Below are 27889 nucleotides of genomic sequence, written 5' to 3'. Positions count from 1 at the left end.
GTTATGCCTGGAGTAAGGGTGATAGGAAAGAAAGGTCTATACTTCCGTTAAAACTTTTAAAAAGATTTTTATTGTTATACCTTTGCAGTCCATGTTTACATTCATTTTAGGGAGTGGGTATGTGTACCTACCATATCTTGATTCTTCTTACTTCCCTTCCCCTTCCCACTCTCCTCCTTCCCTCCATCTCCCTAGCTTTCCTTCTCTCATTTTAATTGTTTTTTTAATTCACATTTGTGACACGTAATGACTAGGTACATCCTGGGTAGTTGGTACACACACACGAGGCACCTTAGATCTTTTCATGCCCTCTTCTCCTCCCTGAATCTCTTGGTTCCTTTCCCATTTGTAAAAGGCCCATTGCCCTGGTTCCTTCTATCAATCTTTTATTTTGCTTTTCTTTAGGTCCTTAGCTTATGACACATGTTTTCTTTTGCCTTTCCATCTCCGCTTTGAGATAGTTTATCTCATTCTGAAGTTTTTTGCTCTCATTCTGGAATCCCTCCCTTAGCAGTTGGTCCTGTTCCTAAAAAAAAAAAAAAAAAAAAAGACAGAAACTTAATCAACCATTTCTCTGACTAAATCTTATATTCTGTCTAGTTTGCATATTCATTGATTATTTGGTATTTAATTTCCTAGAGAAAATTTCTCTATCCCTAATTTTCATCATACCTATTCTTGGGCAGCTGAATTCTGTAGTTATTTCTTCTGTGTGTCCTTTAGCTAAAATGTAGATTTAATTATATTTCCTAAATAATGATGACCTTAAGTTACCAATCCATCCTCAAAATCTGATAGAGTGCCTGAAATTTAGGTTAAAAAATTTGACCTAAGAGCTCCAGGTCTTTTTAGGAGGGGTGGCAGAAGGTAGGTTTGAAAATTAATCACACAATGACCATACTGAATTTTGCACCTAACTCACAACTCAATGCAAACTGGGTCCAGGTCCAGAAAGCAAATGGAGTGACTGTTATAAAAATGTGAGGGTTAAGGGGTCTTTCTGCCAGTGAAGGTCCGTTAGAGCTCAGATCATACCAGGCGTGATTTAAAAAAAAATCATTGTAAGTTCCACTATGTGGTGAATGAAGACAGCTCAGCTATTTTAGCAACTGTATGACTGCATACAAGTCACTTAATCCTTTTTGATCCTATATTTTTCTTTTAAGAAATATGGACATAATTCTCGCTTCCTGTAGCTTGAAGCAAGAGATACAGATAAGACATATTTTATGATCTTAACATGTAGCTCTGTTAATTGAAATATAGACTACTCACAAAAGACTGAATGTAACACAATTGCAAACAAAAACTTCATGATCAGACACGGGCAGTGGGCTGCTCAGGCAGATATGCAGGAGTCAAAAGGGCCTACAAGTAGCAGGCAAGGTCCTTTTGGGGCTTCATGGTCTACTTGCCACACTAAACTTTTGTGATCGGGGGAATGGAGACGAAGCAGACCTCAGGATGGTGCGGTGGAATACCTGAAGCTTAAGAATTAGAATCCATTCCTGCTCTGCCTTCCTCTTGATTCTCTCCTCCTCCATCTTCACAATCAGCTGTTTGACATGCTCCTCATAACTCTTCTCTTTCTGCTCCAGCATCTTCTGAGTCTTCTTTTGCATTTCCTGCAACGTTTTTGCAGCCGCCTCTGCAGATTCAGCTTTTGCACGTTCCACTGAAGAGAAATACAAAGAAGAAAAATGTCGGGGGTGTTACCATGTGGCTTCCTTTGTCTTCCTCCCTTGTTACTGATGGTAACATTTGCTTTACCTAGATGTGCTGTAGGGAGCTGAGGCACATCTTTCTTTGTCTGGCTCTAGCTTTAGGATCCCACATTTACTTAGTCAAAATACTGAGACTTTTAAGAATTTTTGGGACCATTTAGTCTCTTGACTCACTGCTCACCTTCAATCTCCTTTTTCTTTTGTTTGAGAGTCTTGTCTGTCTGTAGAATGGCGTCAGTCACATCCCACTTGGACTGCAAATATTTCTGCAGAACCTCTTCAGCCTTAGACCAGAGAACATGGAGTTAACAGTAGGCAGTGACTGTGAGGATTTCTTTTTGTCTATCTCCCACCACTTCAGGAACTGCTCCTCTTGGCTCTATTATTGCTGGTGGCCAAGATTCCCATCACCAGAAAGGGCACATGCTCCAGGCTGGCTAGACAGGTCTCCCACTAGGCAATGTTTTTTATCGGAGGTTCACTGGGGAAAAGAGACTCTGTCGTTTGTGGTCTTCAAGGTGAGAGTTGATGGTGCCGTGGTCTGCATGGGTTGAGTGTGCTGGAGAATGGAAGCCACTGTGGAGAAAGCAGATCAGAGCAGCAAGTAGAGGGAGGAAGGAAGGGAGGGAAGTGTGGGGTTGTGAGAGTGATGGAAAGACAGACCGATGATGATGTCATTTGAAATCTTGCATCCAGTTGTCATTTAAAAATTGTTTCAATCTGATGAATTAACACTTTTTTTAAGGGACAGTCATGGTTTTCTGTCTCATACAGTGGAAAAACATCCAGCTGTACTAATGGCTGGCGGTAACATCCTGTGGTTATTGTCATAATGTAACTTATAATGCAATTGTTAATTGCGTGCACTCTGATGAGTGTCTGGGACATGTCTAGTGTGATAGACTCCGTGTAAATGTTATTTGAAGTGTGACTGTCATGAAGGCAAGGCACATCCCTGAGCAATTACCTTGGTCACACTGGTGTTTAAAATATGCACTCAGCACCTGATAGAATGCACAGAGAAAATTAGTTACCGGTAGCCCCTTCCTGGGTTCCTCATGGTACTTTTTCTTCAGGTTTTGTACCTTCTGAATAAAGAGACGGTAACCCCCTGGTTTAGAATAAATGCCTTGTTTCACCTCTTCTTCTAGGGGTCTGAAAATATCCTGAAGTAAAGCTGAACAATGATTTGAAGATGCTTTCAAATTCTGTTGATAGAAATCTTCTATCTTCTTTTGTAGCTGATCCTTTCATGTAACAGTAGAAAAAGAATAATTGGAAAAGACATTAGCTTTAGATTAGAATTTCTAGAAATGCTTTTTGAAAGAGTCTATGACCTCCTAGAAAAACTGACAGGGTACCTCCACTGGACCAAATCCTTCCCTCTCTCATCCTTGTTTCTACTGCTGTCTCTGTCTCCTTGGAGGTGAAGTTCAGAGCTGAGATTGCTAGATTTTTATTTTTTATTTTTTGGTGGTACTGAGGATTTAAACAGGACCTGGCATATCCTGGGGTCTACCATTGAGCTACACCCCTAGCCCAAATTGCTAGCATTATGACACACCTTTAGATGTGAACTTTCACTTTTTTGGATTGGGCTTATGATTGCGTGTGGAACAAATCTGGCTCAATATAAACCTATTTCTTTGCTTTTGCCTTCAATATCAAGTCCATCTGACAACACTGGGCATATAATTTGATCAGAAGCACTGATTATTAATCATATGCATTAAATTACATTAAAGGGGAGATGATGAACTTAATCATGAGAAAGATTATTTCAAATCTTAGAGTCCTTAATAACAGTGTTTGTGCTTGTTATGATTATTCATAGGTACTGGTCACAATTTTGAAATCAAGTAATAATTTATTCTGTCAATATAAATACTTATTTCCTCATAGATCTTTGCCTTCAGAGTTCCAAAACCATAGAAACATAAGAAAAAAGATTACCTTTAATTCCTTTTGAAATTCATGGTCAACATCTTTGAAAGAATGCTTGATGAAGACCTTGATGGCCTCCCTCTCACAGGCCCTGTGCAGGTCCAGCAGCTCCTGAAGTGTGTCTGTGGGCAGCTGTACCTTCTGGCCCATGTGCTGGTCATAGTGGGCCAAAGCCTTCTGTACTGCAGCTGAGTTCTCTCTCTGGGCCAAGGCCAGGACTGCGTTCTCCACGCAGGGCAGATCCCCACTGCTGATGGCACTGATGTAGGTCAGCACCAGGCTCTCTAGACCTGCATAGAGAGAGCAGGTGATGTTATAACAAGAAAGAAGAAAAGCCTCTTACTCTGTGTAACTCAGCACATCAGACACCATGTTTTTCTCAAAGCATCAGTGTGCCCAGCCTCACCCTGCAATTTGCTAGACAAGCAACATTTCAACCTCTGTATGAAATTTATTGAATTAGACCTTCCTCTTTGCAGGATCCCCAGGTGACACGTATGCCTGCAAAAGATCGAGAACCCTGTTCTAAATTGCATAGACTTCTGTTTGTTAAATGTTTGTGTGCATTTTAATCACAAGTACCATTAGGACTGAAACCATATCTCATCATCCCCGTCCACAGTAAAGCTTTAATCACTATCCATGGAAGAAGGGACACAATCCCAATCAAAAGTTACCACCATTTGGTTCATTAGACTAAACAAATCCAAGAGAACTTCCTTCATAGGCTGACATGATAGTGACTAACCACATGGGCATATGAGCCCTGGAAATACAGCCGTGCGATCTCCAGTTTTAGTTTTCTTTCATTTAGATTAATTTACCTTTAAATCTGCATAGCCACAATTGCCTAGTGGCTGCCACATTGCAGAATGAAGTCCAGTTTAATGAGGCAATTTTCAGAAATAAAACTTGTTTCCACTTTTGATCTTTCCTATCTTTTTCCATTAAGAAATGTGATTAATGAAATCTATTATAAAGGTTGGTGCCATCTAAAATTTAACACAACAGGAGCAGCAGATTTGCAGTCTTCAGAGCTGAGGCTGGGTTCGTTTTATTTCTTTTTTTGTATTTTTGACACAGGGTTTTGCTATGCACTTCAGGCTGGCCTTGAACTCACTTTGTAGCTGAGGCTAGCCTCATATTCACAGTGATCCTCCTGCCTCAGTCTCCCAAGTTCTGGGATTACAGGTGTGAGCCACCAGGCCCGGTGCTGTTTTGTTTCTTATTCTTTGTTTTATCAATGAAAGAAAATGCTGGATGGGTACTTACGAGGCCCATTGACCTCAATGTTTCCTGGAAGAGTTTTGGCCTTGGAAGAGCTGAAGATGTAGGAACAGAATTCTGCAACTTGTTGCACAAATTCAGAGTCCAGCTCATCATCATGCAGTGTCTCCAGTTTGTGCAGCTTCTTTCCATGAGTGGGCCTACTGAGGACAAAACATTTCTCCTCTGGGAAGAACTTCCGGATACAGAGTCGGGGCAGGTTAAAATTGTTCTCTTTTTGACTGGTACCTGCAGGAAGATTTTCTTACTGTAAGGATTTGAACATTTTGGTAATGTGTCAAATAGCGTATAATTTCAGCTTTTTGGGCCAGGTAGCTGCTTTCCTATGCACTCAGTTCAGTTCCTGTAGAATGACAGAATATGCAGACAATAAGTAGATCAACGGTTATAGCAGTGCTAAACTGGGCATGGTGGCGCATGGCTGTAATCCCAGCCCGTGGGAAGCTGAGGCAGGAGGATCATTGCGAGTTCGAGACCAGCCTGGGCTACAAAGTGAGCTCAAGGTCAGCCTGAACTGCATAGCAAGACCCTGTCTCAAAAAGACAAAAAAAAAAAAAAAAAAAGTTACAGCATTGTTCTAATAGCATTTATTTTATTTTTATTATTTTGTTATTTTATGGAAAAAAGTAAAACAAAATTTCATAACAAAATAATAAGAGAATAATAATAGTTAATAGACTGAATATTGTTATCTTTAAAGTAGTTAATCAGAGTACAAGATATGCACATCAAAATTCTAAAAATGATATTAATAGCATTTATTTTAGCAGGAGGCATTGGCTATCCTTTGTCTGTTGGCTGTACTTTTCCAACACTTGGACTAGAAGGCTGTTTGTGCTTTTTTTCTTTTTCTGAAACAGGGTCTTTCTATGTAGTCCAGGCTGGCCTTGAACTGTGGCAAGCCTCCTGCCTCAGCCTTCTGAGTGCTAGGATTACAGATTGCACCACCACACAGAGCTCACTGTTCATGCTTTAATTTTATTTCCTTCAAATATACTATATATTTCATAGTCTTTGATTAAATACAGAGTCACATATCTTAAACAAGTTTGTAAAGCTGGCCCAATCATGGTAAAAGGAAAGGTGAAAGGAAACAGAAACATGTTCTTGGCTGAGCATAGTGGCACATGTCTGTAATCCCAATACTGGGAGGCTGAAGCAGGAAGATTGCTGTGAGTTTAAGGCCAGCCTGGGCTACATAAGCAAGTTCAAGGCCAGCCTGAACAACATAATGAGACCCTGTCTCAAAAAAGAGAAAAAAGAAAGAAAAAAAGAAAGAAAGATATATGTTCTTTATCTGCTGATGACCATCTAGGTTTTTTCCACAGTTTAGCTATGTTCTGCTAAAAACATGAATATGCACATATCATTGTAGTCTGATGACTTTAACTCTTTCAGGAATACACCTAGAAGAGGCATAGCTGATATGACCACCTATAGAGGAATGGGGAAAGAAAATGTGGTCTGTATAACAATAGAGTGTTATTCAGCCATAAAGAAGAATGGATTTGTGTTATTTGCAGGAAAATGGATGGCTCTTGACTCTAACGTTAAGTGAAAAAAGCCACAACGAGAAAGTTAAATATTTTATAATTTCTCTTATATGAGAAACCCAAAATACAAATAAATTAAAGGGTAAAATAAAGGAGAGATGATAGGAGATAGGGGGGCAGATTTTTGGGAGCTGGGGAAAGAGATGAAGGCAAGGGTTGAAAGGAGCATGTGTGTGGGGAAGAGATCTAAAATGACCAAGATAGGATATAGACGTAGAAATCTCCCCAAAGTAAATATTACATATAACAAACATATACTGATAAAAAATAAACCTATTCCTCCAGCAAGAAAGAAAAGTTTTAAATGAAGTCTATTAATTCAGACATTAAACATTAATTTCCGGGAGCAGCTAGGTGGCAGCAATAGATGACTGTTAATGCAAAAAAAAGTATAAGTAAAAAAGTAAAAAGTAACAACTTCTAGTGTTTTGCTATCTTCTTTCACCAATTATACATCCCTGCTACCTTGCTTTAGCTTCAGGGAACTCTCCAGGTAGGCATCTGCAGAGACGTTTTGTCCATCAGCTGCAGTTCCAGGCAGAAATCTCTCAGTGTCCACACAAAGTTTGGGAAGAAGCTCATAAAATCAGCTGAATCTTCAACCTCATCTGTGCCAGGTGAAGACTTTGCTCTGATCAGCTCCGTCAGCTCTGTGACATAGCTGAGGGCTAAGGAAAACTGGAAAAATAACAGGACCCCTCCCATGCCACATTTATTCAACAAATTCCCAAACTTTCATTTGCCTTTGTTCTTAACAGAAGTGTCATTTCTTTTAGTAGATTTGTGACTCTTTCCTGTATGCAAGTTACTGTTTATGTTTTCTGTTTTGGAGTGCGCTTCTGTAGGATCCAGAGTCAGGTGACTGGTTTACTAACATAGGCCCATATGCTTTTCCTGGTGTTCTGGACCACAAAAAGGATACTGCAGTTGATCCATTGCCTCTTTATCAATGATGCCCATGCTGTTGTACACAAATCAATGATGCCCTGCTCAGAAGTATCGCCAGGGCAAAGATCTAGGAGTCGTTCTGGGGGTTACTCTGGAAGCCAGGACGCATTTGGATCATGAGTACTTTTTATGCTTATGTCAGTTTAAAGGTCAGCAGTGGTAAAATTGTGCCATTCATTGAGAGATTTTTCAACTAATTATGTAGAAAGAAACCCAATCCAAAAAAAAAGTCTGTTTTACTTGAACTTTAAGTATTTTTTTGATTAGTGCTTGATTTACACTGATTCTCACCAGGATCTTATGATTATTGGCAAATAACTGACAAAACGGTCAAGGTTGTGGGCATTCTCAGGTCATAAAGAAAATTTAAATATAAAATTTTCCCTCTTTTTTTTCTACAGTAAAATGTGATTAGCTTTGGAGCTGGGTGTTATGGTCTGTGCTTGTAATTCCACCTGTGTGAGATGCTGAGGCAGGAGGATTTGCAAATTCAAGGCCAGCCTGGGCAAATTATAGAGATGCTGTTGAAAAAAGCAAAAGGCAGTGTGCTAGGGACCTATGTCAGTGGTACAGTGCTCAGTGTTTAAATTCCCAGTACTGCTTAAATGAATAAGTAAATACATACATACATACATAAAATAAATCGGTAAATATGTAATTGGTTTATAGCTCTTGCAGGTTTATAGAAATTATTATAAACCTGAAATACTATCTGTCCTTTTAAATATTCAAAAGTATTCCACAAGGCATATATAGAACTTTTACAACTATTTGACGGGTTAGAAAACTGAAGTCAAGTCAAATAATTTGATTAAGTATGTTGAATTAAGAATAGAGTTTTTTTCAGCTAGGGTCTCACTGTGCAGTTCAGGCTGGGCTTGAGCTCACTTTGTAGTCAAACTCCCAGGGATCCTCCTGCTTCAGCCTCTCAAGTGCTGGGATGCTGGGATTACAGGTATGCACCACCACACTCAGCTAGAGTTCTTTTTTTTTTGGTCTTTTTGAGACAGGGTCTCAATATGTAGTTCAGGCTGGTCTTGAGCTCACTTTGTATCCCAGGCTGGCCTCAAAGTCTCAGCAATCCTCCTGCCTCAGCCTCCTGAGTGCTGGGATTACAGGCATGTGCCACCACACCTGGCTCTTAGAGTTTTAATTTAAACGAAAGTCATTAGGCTTCAAAACATAAACCCTTAACTAAAGTTCTCTGCAGGATAAGACCTTTGGCACTGAGTTTATTTTTGTGCTTTTGTTTTGCATGTGGGTAAACTGCTTACTGTGTACAGGCCATGTTGCTTTTCTGCCAGAAATTTTCCTCATGTCTGGCTAAACTTAGTCTCATGTAAGCAAAAATGAAAATATATGTTATGTGTAAGTACAAACACTTAAGTGAAAATTACATACTTCAGAGGTGACATAAAGACAAGGAGCTACTCCCAAATTGAATTCTCATCCTTACTTTCTCAACATCTCCTAGGCCCTCGGTGTCAAGCAGAACTAGAGTCTGGTTTGGCTTCTCGGGATGAGGCACACACCACATCCAGATTCCTTTGGTGTGAGCCTGCGCTGTGGATCCCAGAGAGAAGCCTGCAAAACACCAGTGAGAAGCAATGTGTGAGTTTTAATAGCAGGTGTGTCTGAAACTGAGATAAACTTCAGCATAATCAAGGTTAGGAGTGAACCCTGAAGTTACAGCAAGTATTGATCTAGTTACAGTCAGAAATTGTAACAATAGATTGCCCATTAGAAGGAAGAAATCCAATAGTTTTATAATAGAAAGCATTCATCAGCCCAGTGTGATGGGGCTTTGCCCCTGTGATTCCAGTTCTATATAAGGCTGATATAGTAGAATCACCATTTCAAATTCAGCCTGGTCCATGTAGTGAGACCTTATCTCAAAACAAAAATTTTAAAAGGCCTAGGGATATAGCTTAGTGATAGGAAGTTGCTCTAAGATGAGGTTCTATGTTCAATTCCCAGTACTACAAAAACAAAAACAAATAAACAGAGAAACACAAAGGTTGGAGATACAGCTCAGTCCTTGCAGGGTTGAATACCTCGTACTGCCAAAACAGTAGAAGTAGAAGGAAACTAGAAGTAGAAGGAAACAAACTAGAAGTTTCTAGTTTGTACAACATGTCTAGACACTGCAAAGTTCAACAAACTAGAAGTAGAAGGAAACTACATTAACTCAGTGAAGTTCAGATATGAAATTCTCAGCCATTGTTATATTCAATGGCAAAAGACTGAACTCTTTTCCTCTAAGATCAGACACAAAAAAATTATGTCTACTTTGGCTATTTGTGTTTAACATTGTTCTAGATCTGTCTAAAAAAAGCAAGAAAAAGAAGTAGAAACCACCAACATTTTGAAAGAATAAAATTATCTCTGTGAACAGATGATGTGGTCTCAGATATGAAAAACATTAATTATCCAAATCCTGTTAATCCTAATAAATGAATTCAGCTATGTTACTGCATATACATCAACATGCAGATGTCATTTGCATTTCTATACACTACAAGTGAGCAGTTTGAGTAGGAAATTAAGAAAACAACCCTACTTATAAGTGCATCAAAAGAATAAACTCCTTGGGGATAAAGAACCCCAATTATAGTCTTAAGAGTTAAATACTGAAAAGTACAGATCATTGTGGGACAAACTGAAGAAGAAACAAATAATTTGAAAAAAATCCTATGTTAAAATAAAGGAAGAAAAAAATATATGTATACATAGAATATATATAGAATATACAGAATATATAATATGTAATATATTTATTATTTTTTGAGACAGGGTCTCACTGTATCATTCAGGCTGGCCTTGTATTCACTTTGTAGCCCAGGCTGGCCTTGAACTCACAGCAGTCTTCTAAGTGCTGAGATTACAGGAGTCACCTTGCCCAGCTCTGATTTAATATTCTTAATATGTCATTACTATCCAAAGTGATACATGGATTTAATGAATCTTTATCAGAAGTCCCAATGCCTGTCTTGTAGGAAAAATTTAACCTAATTTTTATACAACATGTCTAGACACTACAAAGTAGTACAAAATCAAATCTTTAAAAGGAAGTACAAATTTGGAGGAGTCCCACTTTTAGTATTCTCATAGCGCAAAACTGGTAATCAAAACAGTGTGGAACCCACATGAAGACTGACATACAGAATAATAAAATAGCAGAAAGAGCCCAGGATTTAGCTTTTATGGTTGGCCAAATGATTTTTCAGTAACCATGCCCATGCAAAGATGCTGAAAACTAATAGTCAGTGAAGGAAATGTAAATGGAAACCATAAGATACCATGTCATCCACAGTAGAACCACCACTCTAAAAAAATGAACAAAGAAAACCAAACAAAAAATAACAAATATTTGCAGAATGTGGAGAAATTAGAACATTTGTACATTTTTGGTGGGAACATAAAATGATGCAGGCAATCAGAAAAATGAAGTAGTGATTCCTCAAAAAATAAATAGAATTACCATTTGAGCCAGCAATACCACCCCTGGGCAGACCCCCACCCCTTGAAAAATTTAAAGCACAGACTTGAACTGGTATTTTCATACCTATGTGTATATCAGCATTATTCCTAATGGCCACAAGGTGAAAGAAAGCCACCTATGCTTGTATGTATGAGTAGATAAACAAACTGATACACACTTACTGAGCTTTAAAAACAAAGGACATTTTGACACATGAAACAACATTGATGAACCTTGAAGACATGATGTTAGGTCATGAAAAGACAATTCTTGTATGATCGCACTTATATGCTGTTCATAGAACAGTCAAATATGTAGAGAGAGTGTGGAGTGGTGGTGGTGGGGGGGTGTACAGGGAGTTGTTTAATGGATGCGGAGATTTTTGGACATGAAATCATTTTAGAGATGGATGGAGGTGATGCCTACAGAAAAATGTAAATTTACTTAATGATGTAGAAGTGCACATTTAAAAGATTTAAAAGTTGTAAATTATGTATATTTTAAATAATAAAAAAGAATGTGGAATACATTTTTTTTTTTTTTTTTTTTTGCTAGTGGTGGTGCTGGGGACTGAACCTAAGGTTTCAAAGCATACAAGGCAAGCATTCTGCCACTGAGCTAAAGCCCAGCCCCAAAGCTTTTTTTAACCTTAAAGTCCATGAAAACCTGCACTTACTACATAAACATTTAATTAATTACTCATATTACTGCCTTCCTTCTTCTAGAAAAGGATTATGATTCTAAAAGGAACTGGGGGCATAGTGGGTGGGGATTGCTGTGATCTGACTTTTATCCTAGAGAAAGGGGATAACAGATGAAAAGTCCACCTGCGAGTGGAAGATTAGCTTGCAGTATTCCTCTCTGGCTCTACCTGGCCCTGTTCAGCTCACATGCAGGATGCTGGCAGTGTGGGTGGACAGAGGGCTCAGCAGATTCTTGCTGGCGGCACTCACCCTCTTTCTTTCCAGCCAGCTTGTTCATCAGGTAGGATTTGCCTGTGTGGTAGAGGCCTACGATGGCAACCACTACAACGGGCTGGGTGACGGCAGACAGGATCCTCAGAGCTTCCTGATTCACCTCCAGCTGCCCTTTAGTGTTCTCAGTGAGGCACACTGGGGCTCGCATGTGGGTCTGAGAGGCCATGTCCAGTGTGTGCTCTGGTCTGCAAGGGCAGGGGTGGAAAGGGTCAGAATCTCCAGTCTTTGTACTAAGAAATTGGATTCATAGCATTCTCCAGCATGAACAAACAAGTACTGTGTGCACTGACAAGACCCATGAGGGAAAACTCGGATGATGTTAGGAAATGTTGACAATATTATTAAAGTTGTTCATTTAGGGGCTGGGGATTTAGCTCAGTGACACAGCACCTGCCTGGCAAGCACAAGGTCGTGAGTTTGATTCCTGGTACAAGAAAAAAACAAAAACAAAAAAATGACTTAAATAGTTCATGTTTTAAAAAAGTCTCAAAATTATTTTTTAAAAATGACTTAGATGTTATATCTGTTGATATAACAGATATCATTTATCAACATTCCACTGCTCTCAAAACCACAAATCTTCCAGTTAATTTATTGTGAAAAGTTGTTTTTGGATTCTGATGAAAAAATTTACACAAGAGGGGCTGGGGATTTAGCTCAGCGGCAAAGCACCTGCCTGGCAAGCGCAAGGTCGTGAGTTCGGTTTCTGGTACTGGAGAAAAGCCAAAAAAAAAATTTACACAAGATATCAAATGGAAAAACAGTACAGGATTTAGAGAATTTCTTTTTCATCCTGGGTATATGTAAGAAATTGAACAAATATTTAGTCATTAATTCTTATAATGAATAAAGACCCCAATGAATAAAAAGATCATGGCTTGATGTATGTCCTTTGGACAGTTCTCAGGGATTTTAGTGTTGTCTTTATTCCTACCCCAAGTGGTTAGGCTCATTTCACTGGAATGAGGGTGCACAGTATTTCTAACACTGCCTTGGCAGAAGGGAGTTATTTCTTTTACTGTTATGAAAATACCTGACTGTGGGTGCCCATAGGCAGCGATCTTTCCCAGTACATGTAAAGAGCATAGGCAAGGGCAGTGCCTATCACTGGAGCTACCTGAGCTTCACAGTGAGTGAGCCTGAACTCAGCAAGGTGTGAGTTCACATTTGCAAATACTGGATGATGCTAAAAATGACAATGAAGTAAGGATTAGGAAATCAGGAAGCAGATCATGCTAGCTAGTTAAGTACTTGCTCAAAGAAAATATATTTTCTGCAATATTCTTTTAAATTTTGTGCTATTTTGGTCCCTGGTTAGTAGAGAAGAAGAAGGAGAAATAGGAAGAGGAGGAGGAGAAGGAGTGGACAAGGTAGACCATAAGGAGCTGATCATGGGAGAGAGAATTTAGACATGAGGTGATGAATGGAGTTACAGCCCACCCAGGAATTCAGGGGAGGAATTTCTTTCTTGCTTGTTTGGTGCTCCTAAATTTCTTCAGATGTTCTTTGTCATGGAAGTTTCTTATTTCTCCACCAGTTTTGAAAGATAGTTTTGCAGGGTATATCAATGTGGGTTGAAGGCTGTTTTCCCTTAGAATTTGAAATACTTTACTCTGAGCTCTCCTTGACTTGAGGGTTTCTGCTAAGAAGTCAGGTGTAATTCTGATGGGCTTTCCTTTATAGGTAATTTGTTTTCCTTTTCCTAACAGCTTTTAAGGTCTATTCTTGCGTTGAATTTTTAGAATCTTGATTATGATATGGCTGGCTATAGACTTCTTTTGATTGTGGCTTATTGGAGTTCTATATGCCTCACTTACTGTATGTCAATTTCTTTTTCCCTAGCAGGGAAGCTTTCTGCCATGAGGTCTGTGAACACTTTTTAAAAATGTCATTTGTGCTATCTCCTGCTTTCTTATTGACTCCAATCAATCTTATGTTTTTCTTCTTTGCATCATCTAGCAGATGCTGGATTGATTTCTCATGGTCCCTTGCTAATTTCAAGAAATCTTTCTGTTCATGATTGCTAACCACAAGCCTTTCTTGTATATCTGAGATTCTGTCCTCACATTTGGCTCATTCTGCTGCAGATACTTTCAGTGAAATTTTTTTTTGTCTTTTTGAGACAGGGTTTCACTATGCACTTCAGTGGAATTTTTATTCTCTTGGATATCTGCTTAAATCTGTTCATGGATTCCATTTCTTTCCTATGTTGGACATTCATGGTTTGTATCATTTTTGTAAGCTCCTCTTTGTTTATCTGTCTCTGCCCTAGAGTCACTAAGCATGGTTTTAAATGTAGACACCAGCTCTTTAGTTATTTGAGAAATTATATCTAATTTGGGTTTTTCTAGAGCTTTCTTTAATTGCTTCATTGTTACCACTTCTGAGAGGCCAGATGGGTGTCTTTCAAATTGTCCTACCTCATTACCACCTGGGTTTGTCTTTGGTGAACTGGATGTCTTGGGTTGCATCTTGTTTAAGTGTCTTCTTCTTTTCTTTTCTTTTTTAGTTTAATTCTTTGGGTAATGCCTGTAAATCACCCCTGGTGGGCTACTTCCCTGCTAGCACCTAGAACTCTTAGGAAATGACCACCCCTCTGAGGTATCTCCCAAGTGCAACTGGCCCTTGGGTTTGAGTCTCTTACAAGACCTTACTTCCCCAACCTACAGGACATGAGAAGTCACTGCCCACTCAGCCCAGCCACCAGCTCCCTGGCACCAACCAGAGTGTCTTCCATGAGCCACAGTCAACTTCAGTCTTAGCATATCAGGAAGAACAGACACCCAGAACAAGCATGTCACTTTTGGCTGAAGTGGCACCATCAGCAACAGCACTAGGAACAAATGAAAAAACTGAGGCAACCATTAATTTCCCACCTTTAGCTGTATGATCCAGACCCACAGTTACATAACAAATCTAAAACACACCAGAAAATTACATGCAACACACAGGTCCCTAAGATGTCAACTTTACCCTCAGGGATTCAAATTTAAAAAGGGGTTGGGAAAAAATAGAGAGGTAGAAGAAGAGGAAGAGACTATAAGCAAGGCTGAAGGCCAAAGGGGATCACGCCAATCTTGGGAAACTGGTGCAGAAGACTGAATGGAAAGAGAGAAGGAAGAGATAAAAAGACCAGAACAGAACCACCACCACAAAGAGACTAGAAACCATGCTCACACTCAACAAAAACAAGATCAAATAATGAAGGGGAAAAAAACAAAAACAAAACCACAACCACAACCACAAAAACAACAACAAACACCAGGCAAGAGAGAAAAGAAAATAAAACTTCACTTCCAGGCTTGTCTCTGCTGTCACTAGCAGACAACATGTGGAGACAGGGTCCTGATGCCATCTGTGCACATCCACCCCAGGAAGCCTGCAGTAGCTTTTTGGCAGGGCAGCAGACAGTCTCAGGCAGCCTACGCCTTTTGGCTGAGACCAGACCCACTTGGCCTGCAGCCCTCAGCTGCCACATGGAGCCAGCAGGTGACAGCCTCTGAGCTCAGTCACAGGCCGATGGCTCTCACCTACAACTGAACCCAGGTGCAGTTCCCGTCCTCCACCACTCTCATCCAGGGCGAAATCCCTCCCTGCCGTGGAAGCCCCCACAGTCCCTGTAGTCACTGAGCCTCTGCAGGTCCAGCTGCCCCCATCACACAGCAAATCCTGTCCCAGGAAGAAGACACTCCAGCCCCCTCCCCCTCTCCCACTGAAGCCTCTACCCCTACTCTCTGAATGGGCCTCAACCTGCACCCCTGATCCCTCCAGGCTGGGACCCACTTCCCTCACCCCTGTCCTTCCCAGGCTACCACACTCCAGGGTCTGGACAGCAACATCCAGAGTGCCTCCCTCTCTGCTGCTCACCACTCCCCATCCTGGAGCCCCTCTCTTTCCTGAAGGCAGGAAAATTTGTCTGAGTTCATGGGGTTGCATAGGCAGGCAAGGAAGCCATCCTTAGTTCTGTGCTGCAGGAGATTCTATTAGGGGAAGCTGAGGAGTAAAGTACAGGGCCCTGGTTCTGCAGGTGAGCGGTACAGAGTGAGTGGGCCCTAAGAAATCACTGAGTCTGCACTACTCCTGGTGGAAGACATTCAGCTTGAAACCAAGATGCATGATTAGGAGGTCAGTGCTTTCATAAGCTACATCTTGCCACCTGCATCTCCTTTCTGTGCTGTCCTCTCCTGCACACAACTGTTTGGGCAGCCCTGTCCCTTCCTCAGCTGCAGCAGGAGCAGTTCTGGGCAAACCCGTCAGGGACCTTGGTGATTTAATTGTGTCCCCAGTCACTGCAAAGTCAACAAACAGGAAGCCAAGCTCAGTTCAGCCCCCTGTACTGTACTGAGCACTTAAATCAATACAAGCCAAGTAGTGGTCCCAGGGAACCTGCTGGGCTGATAGAATCTGGATGCCATCTGATGAACTGTTCCAGCCCAGGCTTAGCTGTAGTCATTCATCATGTGGTGGTTTTTAAGAAAAGTAACCAGTCTTTAGCGACTCCTTTCCCTCCCTGTCCCAGGCTTAGAGGCTGCTGGTCCCAGAACAGAGCTCCTACAGAGCTGGAGAGGCTTCTGGAAGGGATGTCAGCATCTTACCTGCTCTTCCGCTGGTGTAGACGCAGGTGTAGGTGCAGGTGGATTGGCTTCGGACTTCTCATTCTCTCACTTGGTCACTGAGATTTATAGCCTCCTCCAAGGTGTGAAACTTCCTGGATGTTTTTGAGTCAGCAAATTCTGATAAATACAAAGAGCCACTGTAAGAGATTTAGAGTCCTGATAATACACAGCCAGGAACAGGCTCCTTATGTTATACATCATCTTTTTTTTTTTTTTTTTTTTTTTTTTTTGGTTTTTGGTTTTTCTCCGGTACCAGGAACCGAACTCACGACCTTGCGCTTGCCAGGCAGGCGCTTTTGCCGCTGAGCTAAATCCCCAGCCCCTTATACATCATCTTTCCGGCCTAGTGCCAATTGACTTACATGAATTCAACACCCTAAACCTCATGGTAAACATTTTCCTGTAATTTTCTAGAAACGCAGAGCACAGATAGGCTTTGTCAGTTGTCCCCAGTCATAGCACCAGGAGTGGTAACGTGAACTCAAGGAGCAATCTTCTTTTGCCCCTCTTTCCCCTTCCCCTCCTCTTCCTTTTCCTTGCAGTACTGGGGATTAAACCTAGTACCTTTGTACTGCGCCACATCTCCAGCCCTGTCTACTTTTGAAAGTCATTTTTATTGGTACATTTTAGATACACATTACGGTAACATTCATTCCATCATAATAGGCAATTTGCACCTATCCATGATACAGTTTGATTATTTTTCCCCATTTAAACTCCCACATTTTAAATTCTTTGACTTGACGCCTTCTGCTATTTGTTCCTCTTCTCATTCATTCTGTAAGGAAAGATCTGAGAGGAGAGAGGAAGGGAGAGATTTACAAAATTCTCTGCAGACCTCACCATACTCTGTATTGATCCACACCCAGGAGCCAGGACCTACAATTTAAAGAACTGAGATAGATTCTCTGTTTTCTTTTCCCTCATTACTGTGATATTTAAAAATATTTCTGAAGGCAAGCATGGTGGCACCTGCCTGAAATCCCAGCACTCTGGAGGCTGAGGCAGGAGGATTGCCAAGAGTTCAGAGCCAGCTTGGGCTGCATAGTAAGACCCTTCATGCCTCCATCTTGGCACCATTGCTTGTTTCTTCTACTTGAGGCCTCCACAAATTGGCGTGTTCTCCGAAAAGTCTACTGTGACTTTTTCTTAGTCTCCACCTAATTTTATTTTTTCCACTTCTCCTTTGACTACCCAAAAGAGAAGGTCATGCTACCAGCAGCTTCATGTATCCACAGTTGCATCCCCAGCATCTGGAACAGGGCTTAGCCCCAGATGGAAGCTTGGTGGATATTGCATGTGGTGAAGTATAAAATGACCCTGAGTCTGAAACCAATGCCTCCTGCATGCCAATTTGAATACATAATTTTTGAACATAGAAACACCAGTGAAATCTCTATGTAAAGTATGTATTTGCTAACTCAGTCATATCCACACTTAAAATTATACACTTCATGTAAATATAATTCCAATGTACTGTTTTTATTATACTCTGGACTACAATTGTATTCCTACTGTCCATTTCCTTCTGCATATTTTAATTTCATCCCTTCTAAAACCATCTCATTTACTCTTTATCTTCCTAGGATGTCATCCTTAGTTCTCTGAAAATTATTTAAATTCTCAACATATTGTCCTAAAAGATACATAAACAATGAAACATTTCTTCCAGAAGAACCATTACCACTTGAATGAACGACAAGTCCAGCCCTTGGGTCAGGGCCTGCTGTGGAGCAGTCTCACTCAAACTCCACCTCAGGTGGCTCACTCTTGCTTCACCTCAGTCGGGGAGGAGATGTCACATTGGAGAGGGAGGGTGCCAGCGTCTCTTCCCCCTCTAGTTCCAAGATTAAGGGTCCAAATTCCTGGTGCGCGGGCCTCATCAAGTGTTCTTGTCCAGGACCCAGCTCCAGTGACAGAGCACAGGCTCCAACCCAGGCATGGCGCCTGAGATCCCCCATCTGACCACCTCCAGTCTTGTTCCGTTCTCCACTGCAGTTTCCATGCTCACAGAGGCAGGTGGGGAAGCCCAGTAGCTGCCATCCTTGCCCAGGGAAGGAGCATAGCTCAGAGACTTTTGCCAGGGTGGGAGGCAGTCCCACAAAAGCACAGAGCTCAAAGCTTTCCCCAAAGGGCAGACTTTAACTGAAATGGCATGTGTGCAATCTCTACTTAAAGACTTGAAGAAAATGTGGATTGTAGATCGATTTCATAAGAAATACTAAGCAGAAGATTTTCAGGCAGAAAGAAAGTGATCCTGCACAGTAATGCAAATCCACATGGAAAAACAAAGATCACAGTACGGGGAATTGCATAATTATGAAACACAACATGGATGTATCTTTCTTCTTTCTCCTCTTAGCTGTAAGGAACAATTGCATGTGTATAGTTGTATTGCAGGAGTATCACTTATGGCAATGTAATATATTTAACACTAGGTGGGAGCAAAGCAGTATTGGAAGAGATGACATTAGATGTTAACCCGAACCCACAGGAATAAATATAAAGGACCAGAGATTATCACTAAGAAAGTTTTGTAATTAATTAATTTTGTTTCAACTCTCTTGGAAAATTTCCAGTATACAATAAATACTGTGCTTTTTAAAATTAATTTTTTTAGTCCGTTTGCAGTACATGATTATTGTATTCATTATGGGAAGTGGGTATATGTACATAACTCATCTTAATTCTTCTTTTCTTCCTTTCCCTTGCTCTGCTCTCCATCCCTCGGCCCTTCTATTTTGCAAAAGATCTATCTCTTTGTATTTTATTGTCTTTATTTTGCTCTACAATGTATTTATATTGTGGATTTCTAATATAAGAGAAATCATAGGATATTTATGCATCTGAACCTGATTTGTTTCATTTAGCATTATGATCTCAAGGTGCATGTGTTTTTCTACAAATGACTAAAGTTAATCCTTCTTTATGGCAGAGTAATACTCTATTATGCATGCCACATTTTCTTTATCCATTCATTCCTTGAAGGGCATATAGACTTCTTCTAAGACTTAGCTATTGTAAATTGTGCTGCTATACACGTGGGTGTGGATGCAGGATTGCAATCTGATATCTTTAAATCCTTCAGGAGTGCACCAGGATGGGTGACACAGATCTCACTGTCTAATTGTGAAGTTAGTTAAAATTTGCTGAGCTTTGCTCTGTGCACACTCCATTCCCAGTTAATGGGAGAGGTCGCAATTACTGTAAAAGGTGGCTGTCAGGGAAATGTAAAACAGAGGTTGGCATGATTGCAACCAAATGTAACACAGTTAAGAAACAAGTTCCTGATGAATCATCTTATTTGACTCAAGGTCTGAGATGGTAGGGACCCTCCAGACTAAGAGAAGATATTCACAGCCTGTGTTGGAGAACTGGGCATTTCTCAGCACTCATGAACTATTCTGGCGTCCAACCGCCTGAGACAAGTAATAAAGCCTTCAGTCAGCATTTGTTGATTGAGTGAATCCAAACTGTGGCAGTGAACATGTGGTTTAAACACTGTGCTCTTTTGAAGGATTTTGGAGACACTTTATAACTCTAGGAAACACTTGCTGTCCCCCCTGCCTCCCAGTGTTCCCTGGACCTTTCCTTCTCCCCTCACATGGGGGCAGCAGTTACACGAGTTAGTAGGCAAGTTTTGATTCCTCTTGGTAAAGATCACGCATTTATAAAGGCATTTCCACAGCATTTACCTCTCACTGCTTGACCACTTTGAGGCAATGATGCTGGAGTGCATGTGTTTTTGTTCTTTCATCTTTAAAATAAACAACAAAAAAACAAGTAACATGCCAGTGGTGTCTACTATATGCCAGCAGTGTGTTCCAAGTGCTATAATAAAATTTTCTTATATGCTTATGATGTGGGTTCATTATTTTCACTTTTCCCCCAGCACAGTGCAAACAGTTTAAAGATGGCCAATGTATCTTTAATAGCTGCTTGTCACCTGGTTGTCTTGACAGCAGGCTGATACAGGTTTCCTGGAAGGATGAGTCAGTGTGTTACATGAAGCTCAGATTTGATTCCATTATGCGTCTATGTTTTCCAAAGTAAACTGAAATTTTTTACTTATCTATGTCTCCTTTTACATTCCTTAAGTTTGAAATCTGGGTAGTCTTCCAGTAAGTGAGAAATCTCAGGCCTTCTCCACTTTTACTCCCGGTTTTGCTGTGGATTCCAGATGGCTTGAAAGTAGCTTCATTTAGGATGGAAAGTGAAAGCACTGTGAGCGCTTCATTTCTTGGGGGGGTGTTACAGAAACAGATCCTTTCCTAGCACAGAGAGCTTGTTGGTTCTGTTTGTGCTTTAGATTGCAAAACATTTTCTAGGGATTTTTCTTTACAAAGAGGTATGAGGGAGCTGCATTTCCTACCTTTCCTTTTGACTTAGTTTATAGTCAATGGAATCTTTGTGTCATTCCATCAGATAGTCCCAAATCAAGTTAATTCACTAGTCAGTGCATATGTTTTGTGGTTTCAAAGACTGCCACAAATATTAGCTGCCCAATGAATTCCCAATGAATTCCCTGTATTTCTCTTTCTCCTTTTTCTCTTTCTCTTCACTTTTCTTCTCTTCTCCCCTCCCCTCCCCTCTCCTCTCCTCCCCTCCTCTCCCTTCTGCTTTCCTCTCTTATACTCCCCTCCTCTCTTCTCTTCTTTCCTCTTTTTGTACTGGGCGTTAACCCTGTAGCCTTAACACTGAGCTACACCTCCAGCGTCCACCCACCCTGGCTTAATTTTATTCTTTTATTTTGAGGCAAGATTTCACTAAATTGTCCAGGCCATGCCTGAAACTTGCAAGCCTTCCTAGAGTGTGGGAATTAAAGGTGTGCACTACCATGCCTGCATGGGACATCTTCATAATAACAATAATCTGCTGTTCATGTGAAGAGCTCCACACGGAGGTTCCAGAACCCAAAGCAGCAGGGACTCACTCACTCATCTGGGATCACTGAGTCCCACCTAGGATGGAAGCACGACCTGTGCATGAGAAAGGCAAGCCACAGTGTGTGTGTGTGTGTGTGTGTGTGTGTGTGTGTGTGTGTGTATGTGCAGGGTAGATGCTCTGCATGCACAGCACAATGCTAGTTCTGAGTGTGAGGATCACAGACACAGTCCCATCCCTCACAAGACTTACCCTTTTGGGTGAGATTGGCCTGCAGCATGGAGTGAAGGCAAAGTCCTGGTGAGGAGAGGAAGGGAGGAGGCAGATTATGGGATTGGGGCCACCATCACAAAGGGGAACATTTCAGCCTTCAGCAAGTGAGGGACGTGGTTTGCTGTCAGTTACGTGAAATGCATTTAATATTTTTAAACATGGTCCAGTGGTTTTTCTGTCTTACATTTAAATGTTTTAAACTATCTGTTTTATTTTCTTTCTATTCTAGTTAACTCAGAATCACACTATAAACATGTGAACCTGATACTCATTTTTCAGACTCTAGTGAGTTTTTTCCCTGGTATGCTTTTTGACCCCTAACCAACTCATTTCTCTGAGTGAAAATTAGAGTCACTTCATGATGTTTCAGCACTATTGAAAATGGTGTGCAAATATAAACTGATATACAGATGTTACTTTGACTTAATTCATTTCATCTTGGAACATGCATTGTTGCTATATTCATTCAGAACTTGTTTATTTTTCTTTTTTTCTTTCTGTGTAACCCAGTTGGCCTTGAACTTCAAGTTCTGCTCCACTCTCCCAAGTGTTGATTTTACAAGCGCACGGCACTATTTTCAGCTTTCAAAAGTCTTTAAATCTCTCATTATTTTATTCTATTATTATTTTTCGCATTTCCATTCAAATTTCATGATATTTATGATGTATTAGTTTTTCTATATTTCTTTCAATTGTGCAAAAAACCACATACCTTTTACCAGCATGACTATCTTATGCATACATTTCAGCAGTGCTAAGACTGCTCACATTTTAGTGCAACAAAGTGTAGAACTTTTCTGCCTCACAAAGGGGGAAGCCCTGTATGTGTTGAGTAACACCTCATTCTCCTATACCCTCATCCCTGGCAGGGAGCATCCTATTTTCCTTCTAAGAGTTTGACTAGTTACATCTTCGGGGTGGTAAACTTAAAGGTCACATTGGCTGGATGAAGGAAACCCAGGGAACTCGTAGAGCAGTATCTTTGGCGGTGTCTCTGAGGCTGGCATTTGACTTAGAGAGCCAAGCAGACAAGATGCACCCACTGTTTGCTGTGCACCACCAGGTCAGCACAGGGCCTGGGTAGAGAAGAAAGCAGGATTGTAGGTGTCTTTCTCCTGGAGCTGGGATATTCTTTTCCTTTGCTTTTTATTTTTTCTGGTACTGAGAATCGAACTCATGACCTTGTGCTTGCCAGGCAGGCGCTGTGCTGCTGAACTAAATCCCCAGCCCCTCTTTTCCTTTGCTTTTGCACACCGGAAATGCAGGTGTCAGACCTGTGGTCTTGGGTGGAGCCATACTCCTGGCATCGTAAGATCTGTCCCTTCCTGAAGGCCTCTCAGGGGACTTCCTGGGCTCCATAAGCACAGGTCCCATTTCCCCTGATAAATCCTGGGTCCTAAATCTCTCTATTCTATTTATTCTCAGTCAGTGGAGAACCCTGACTAATACTTTCATATAAGTGAGTTAGGTGGTATTTGTTGTTCTGTGACCAGCTGATTGTAGTTGTTGTAAAGTACTGTATTCACGGCTAGGCATAGTGGCCCATGGCTGGGTGTGTTGGTGCATGTGTCTGTAATTTCACCACTTGGAAGGCTGAAGCGGGAGGACAGCCATGAGTTCAAGGCCAGCCTGGGCTCTATAGTGAGTCCAAGGCCAACCTGATTTACAGAATGAGACCGTGTCTCAAACAAACTAACAAACAAACAAACAAACAAAAAGTCCCCAAAAGTATATTAAGGATTTTATTCCTGCTTGTATGACTCAGATTGAAATTTGTACAACAGGGGCTGGGGATTTAGCTCAGTGGCAAAAGCGCCTGCCTGGCAAGCGCAAGGTCATGAGTTCGATTCCTGGTACCGGAGAAAAACCAAAAAAAAAACCAAAAAAAAAAAAAAAAAAAAATTTGTACAACAAACTCCCTGAGGTAATTAGAAAGAGGTGAGGTTCATTTAGCTCATAGTTTGGAATTTTAGATTCAAGGTTGCACAGCTCCATCTTTTTGGGCATCTGGCAAGGGTGGCACATCATGGCAGGTGTGCTGTTGGAGAGAGTGCTCCCCTCTGACGTCAGGAATAGAGGAGACTCATGTGTCTCAAAATCCCCTTTGAGCACACTGCCTCAAGGACCTGAGGACGTGTCCTAGTGTCCAGCTCCACAACTGCCACAGTTGGACCCCCACTGGCCACATTTTCAATACCCACTCATCTGTTGATAGATATATAGGCCACTTCCAAGGTTTAGCTATTATGTGTTGTCCTGTTATAAATAAGGGTATGCATGTGCTAATGTAACATGATGCCTTCAACTCTTTCAGGAAGATACTCAGAGGGGAATACCTGGGTTTTATGGAATTTCTATATTGTGTTGTTGAGGAATCTTCATACTATTTCCCCTGGTTTCCATTCTCAACCACAATGTAGGAGGATTTGCTCTTCCATGTAGCTTTACTATCATGTGTTATTATTTGATTTCTTGATTATAATCCTTTTATCTGGAGTCAGATGGAATCTCACTGTGTTTTCACTTACATTTTTCTGACAGCCAAAGTATATTTTCATGTATTTATTGGCCTTTTGTACTTTTTCTGAGAAGTATCTATTCATTTCAGTTGCTTAGTTTTTGATAGGGTCTTTTAGTTTTAGGGGCCTGACTTATTTTTATTTATTTATTTATTTATTTATTTTTCGTACTGGGAATTGAACTCAGGACCTTGTGCTTGCCAGGTAGGCACTTGTTTCCTCGCTGAGCTAACTCTCTGGCCCATATTTCTTTTTGTATTCTAGATATTATTCTTCTGTCTGAGCAGTAGCTGACAAAATTTTTTTGAATTCGATATATTATCTTTTTATTCTGTTGGTAGTTTTCTTTGCTGTGCATATGCTTTTAATTTGACAAAATCTCACTTGGGGATTTTTGATGCTATTTCTTGTGCAACTGGGCTTTTTCAGAAAGTCCTTGTCTATACCTATGACTTCAAGAGTTTTACCTATTTCATTTTTCAGTAGCTTAGGTATTCTGTTTTAATGTTTAGAAAATGTAATCCATTTGAATTTTACATTAGTACATGGCAAGAGATATGGGTCTACAGTCAATGTTCTGCATGTGCATGACCAGTTTTCCCAGCACCATTTATTAGAGAAGCTGTCTTTCCTTCAGCATATGTTTTTGGCCTCTTTGTCAAAGATCAGGTAGCAGAATGGATCTAGTATTGTTTCTGCATTCTCTCTTCTGTTCCATCAATCCACATGTCTGTTTTTGAGCCAGTACCATGCGCCCCCCTTTTTAAAGAAAATCACTGTAGCTTTGTGATAGAACTTGAAATCCAGGATCATAATGACTCCTGCTTTGGTTTTGTTGCCCAGGATTGCTTTTTCTAATTCTATTAACAATGTTATTGGTATTTTGATTGAGATTGTGTTAGGTCTATATATTGGCTTCAATAATAGTGCCTATGGAGATTTTGACAATATTGGTTCTGCTTATCCAGACACATGGGATACGTTTTCATTTTCTGATGTGTTCTTTGATTTTCTTTTTATTCATTTATTTATTTATTTTTTATTTTAGAAATAAAAGGAGGAAAATACTAACATACTGACAACATTTTACAAAATAGCATAGGATCAGTACAGACATTACAGAGTTACAAACAGAGTGGTAGGGAATTAACAATGCTTATTGTATTACGTTGATTTTCTTTTTTTTAGAGTACCATAGTTTTTGTTAACGAGGTCTCATTTCTTTTATTAAGTTGATTCGTAAGTATTTGATTTTCCTGAAACTATTATGAGTGGTATTATTTTCTATCTTCTTCAGAATCTTTCCATTGATGAACTATGAATTTTAATTTTAGGAGTCTTACTATATTAAAGAATTAGTACTTAATAGGAGCAAATATCACAAAAATAAAGTATTGAATTTTTAATATTTATTAAATGTTTATAAAAAAGCATCAAAATTTTCAACATTGATTGGTTTTTACTGTACAAAGTCTACAACAGAAGTAAATTCCTCTATGAATTACAATGAAAATACCAATAGTATTCTACAAAAATTCTTTACTTCAATTATCACACCTAAGGGAGTCTTCACACATGGCAACAGCCCATTCCATAAGCATGCATCGCTTACGCTGAGAACATATGTGTTTTGCTTTCCTGGACATTTAGTAGGACATATTTGACATATCACCGGTCTTGCTGTTTTTTCAGGAGGACTTGGTATGTTATGCAATGTGTAATTAGCAGGAACATAATGTATCAATAAAATAAAGTATTAAATTCTTAATATGCATTGCACACTTAGAATAACCTGATATTTTAGAAAGCTGATGTTTTCGCATCAGCTGTGTACTTGTTTGCAAAGCCTAGAAGATAACATCAGAAAGAAAAATCCATGTGAACTACAATGAAAACACCAATAGAACTCTACAACAAAAATAATCTTTGCTTCAACTGTCACACTTAAGGCAGTCTTCACACTTGAAAATTGCATGTCCCATATACAAATATCACTTACACTGATAGCATGCATGTTTTGTTTTCCTGTCCTTTCTTGTAGGGCACAGTTGACATGCTTTTTGTTTCCCTGTTATCTAGTAGGTCTTTGGGATGCTTTACCTGTCTGTTCCTCTGTCAGTTAATCAGTGTGGTCCACAACATTGTTACATAGTTCCCTGGCCAGAAACATTTTGTTTTTCCTCTGCTGTAAATAATTTCTTATGAGCTCTAATCCCAATCCTCTAAGAAAATTTCTCCATGATATTTTACACGTTATAATCTTTGTAAAAGTTCAAACTATTTATGCCACACATGTTTAGGATAAGTAAAACATAACTATTGGACAACTCTTTCTACTCTGAGTTATGTTTACCTCGTAGTTCCTGCATAACTCATCAACAAGATATATTCCATTTTTGGTTTTACTGTGGAACATTTCCATCTCAGGCTTCTGCTTTGTTGAAGCTTTCCTATCAATATTTCCATCATGGTGAAATGTTGACATCAGCAGTACCAGGCCAATGTAAATCTTTCTGAAAACGAAAGATTGTAGTCTACAATTCTCTTTTGTAGTTGCAACATTTCATTTGGATTTCCTGCTTTGTTGCTGTGTACAGTTCCTGTATCGGTTAACTTGTGCTCTGTTAGCAAATGTAGCATCAGTTGTAAAGTGGTAAGCTCTCAAATGTTATATTCTGTTTAGTTTGGGAGATGAGAGCAACAAGTCTGTTCAGGGCATCATTTGGTTTATTGCTACACTAATAAAGGACTTGATGGCTGAGTTTCAGGGTAAATTTCTAAATTGAAAGCATAATAAAATTTTACATCTATGAGGCTATAAATTTTTATGCCATATTTTGACCCATAACTTTTCCATAAGTCTTTTACATTCCTGTGATTACCGTGAGAAATCCTTGCTAAGTACAGCAGACCTGTAAATGCTTTCAGTTCAGCTAGTGAGTTGTCATAATAAATACATTTTTGAATATGGCTATTGGTGCATGCAGAATGCTTTCTTGTATTTCATCCTTTTTGTATTTCACAGCATCTAGTAACATTTTGTCTACTACAATTTCCAGCACTGACTGGCAGCTTTCCATTCTGTCCAATGCATTTCATAGCTACCAAGACCTTCACTATATTTTGATCAATAATGAATACATTGTGACTTCTTCTTTGTTCTATGAGATCCATGAGTTTCAATTAACTGAAGGCCATGAAAGGTTAACAATAAAAATAATAGTAAGGAAATGGTAAACCAGATATTAGACTATTGAGTGTAGAAAGGGATTGGGAGACCAAGGATGTCTAGAATGAGGGAATCATTAGTAGTATAGGCTGATGGCATGTGTTTCAAAGATGCTTTTTGTATTTTATATTTTTATGTGTAGCTGATGATTACTTATTCTTTCTGTATATCATTACAGTAAGTCCTTGACTTATGACCAACTTCCATTCTGGAAGAAGTGTCCATAAATTGGGTTTGAGGTGTAACATAAGGTCGTTTATTTGTGTTTGTTCTGTTTCCCTGATGTGGAATTGACTACCATAAATTTCATAGATTAACTTTGAACAACATGCCATACAACAGGACACTCTTTGAATACATGCCATACAACAGGACATTCTTGCTCCTGCCATTGAGAACCAGAAAGGTCCAGAGCCAGCGGAGGAGCAGCTGCTGAACAAGGACTCAGAGAACA

The 27889-nt window shown here is 40.0% G+C and overlaps 1 protein-coding gene across 1 annotated transcript; it reads right to left on the bottom strand.

The window, feature by feature from the left end:
* Window positions 1–409: 409 nt before the first annotated feature.
* Window positions 410–12080, bottom strand: LOC102014580 (interferon-induced guanylate-binding protein 1-like). Its single transcript, XM_013514375.1, is given in 12 exon segments — window positions 410–526; window positions 1482–1675; window positions 1906–2008; window positions 2759–2971; window positions 3678–3958; window positions 4941–5183; window positions 6974–7036; window positions 7039–7169; window positions 7431–7489; window positions 7491–7547; window positions 8913–9040; window positions 11891–12080. Coding segments are annotated over 12 exon segments (1779 nt in total).
* Window positions 12081–27889: the final 15809 nt, after the last annotated feature.

Source organism: Chinchilla lanigera, unplaced genomic scaffold (assembly GCF_000276665.1).
Source record: "Chinchilla lanigera isolate Chin_1 unplaced genomic scaffold, ChiLan1.0 scaffold00022, whole genome shotgun sequence".
Classification (NCBI taxonomy): domain Eukaryota; kingdom Metazoa; phylum Chordata; class Mammalia; order Rodentia; family Chinchillidae; genus Chinchilla; species Chinchilla lanigera.
The sequence above is the reverse complement of the archived record's forward strand: the minus strand, read 5'-3'. Positions and strand labels throughout refer to the sequence as shown.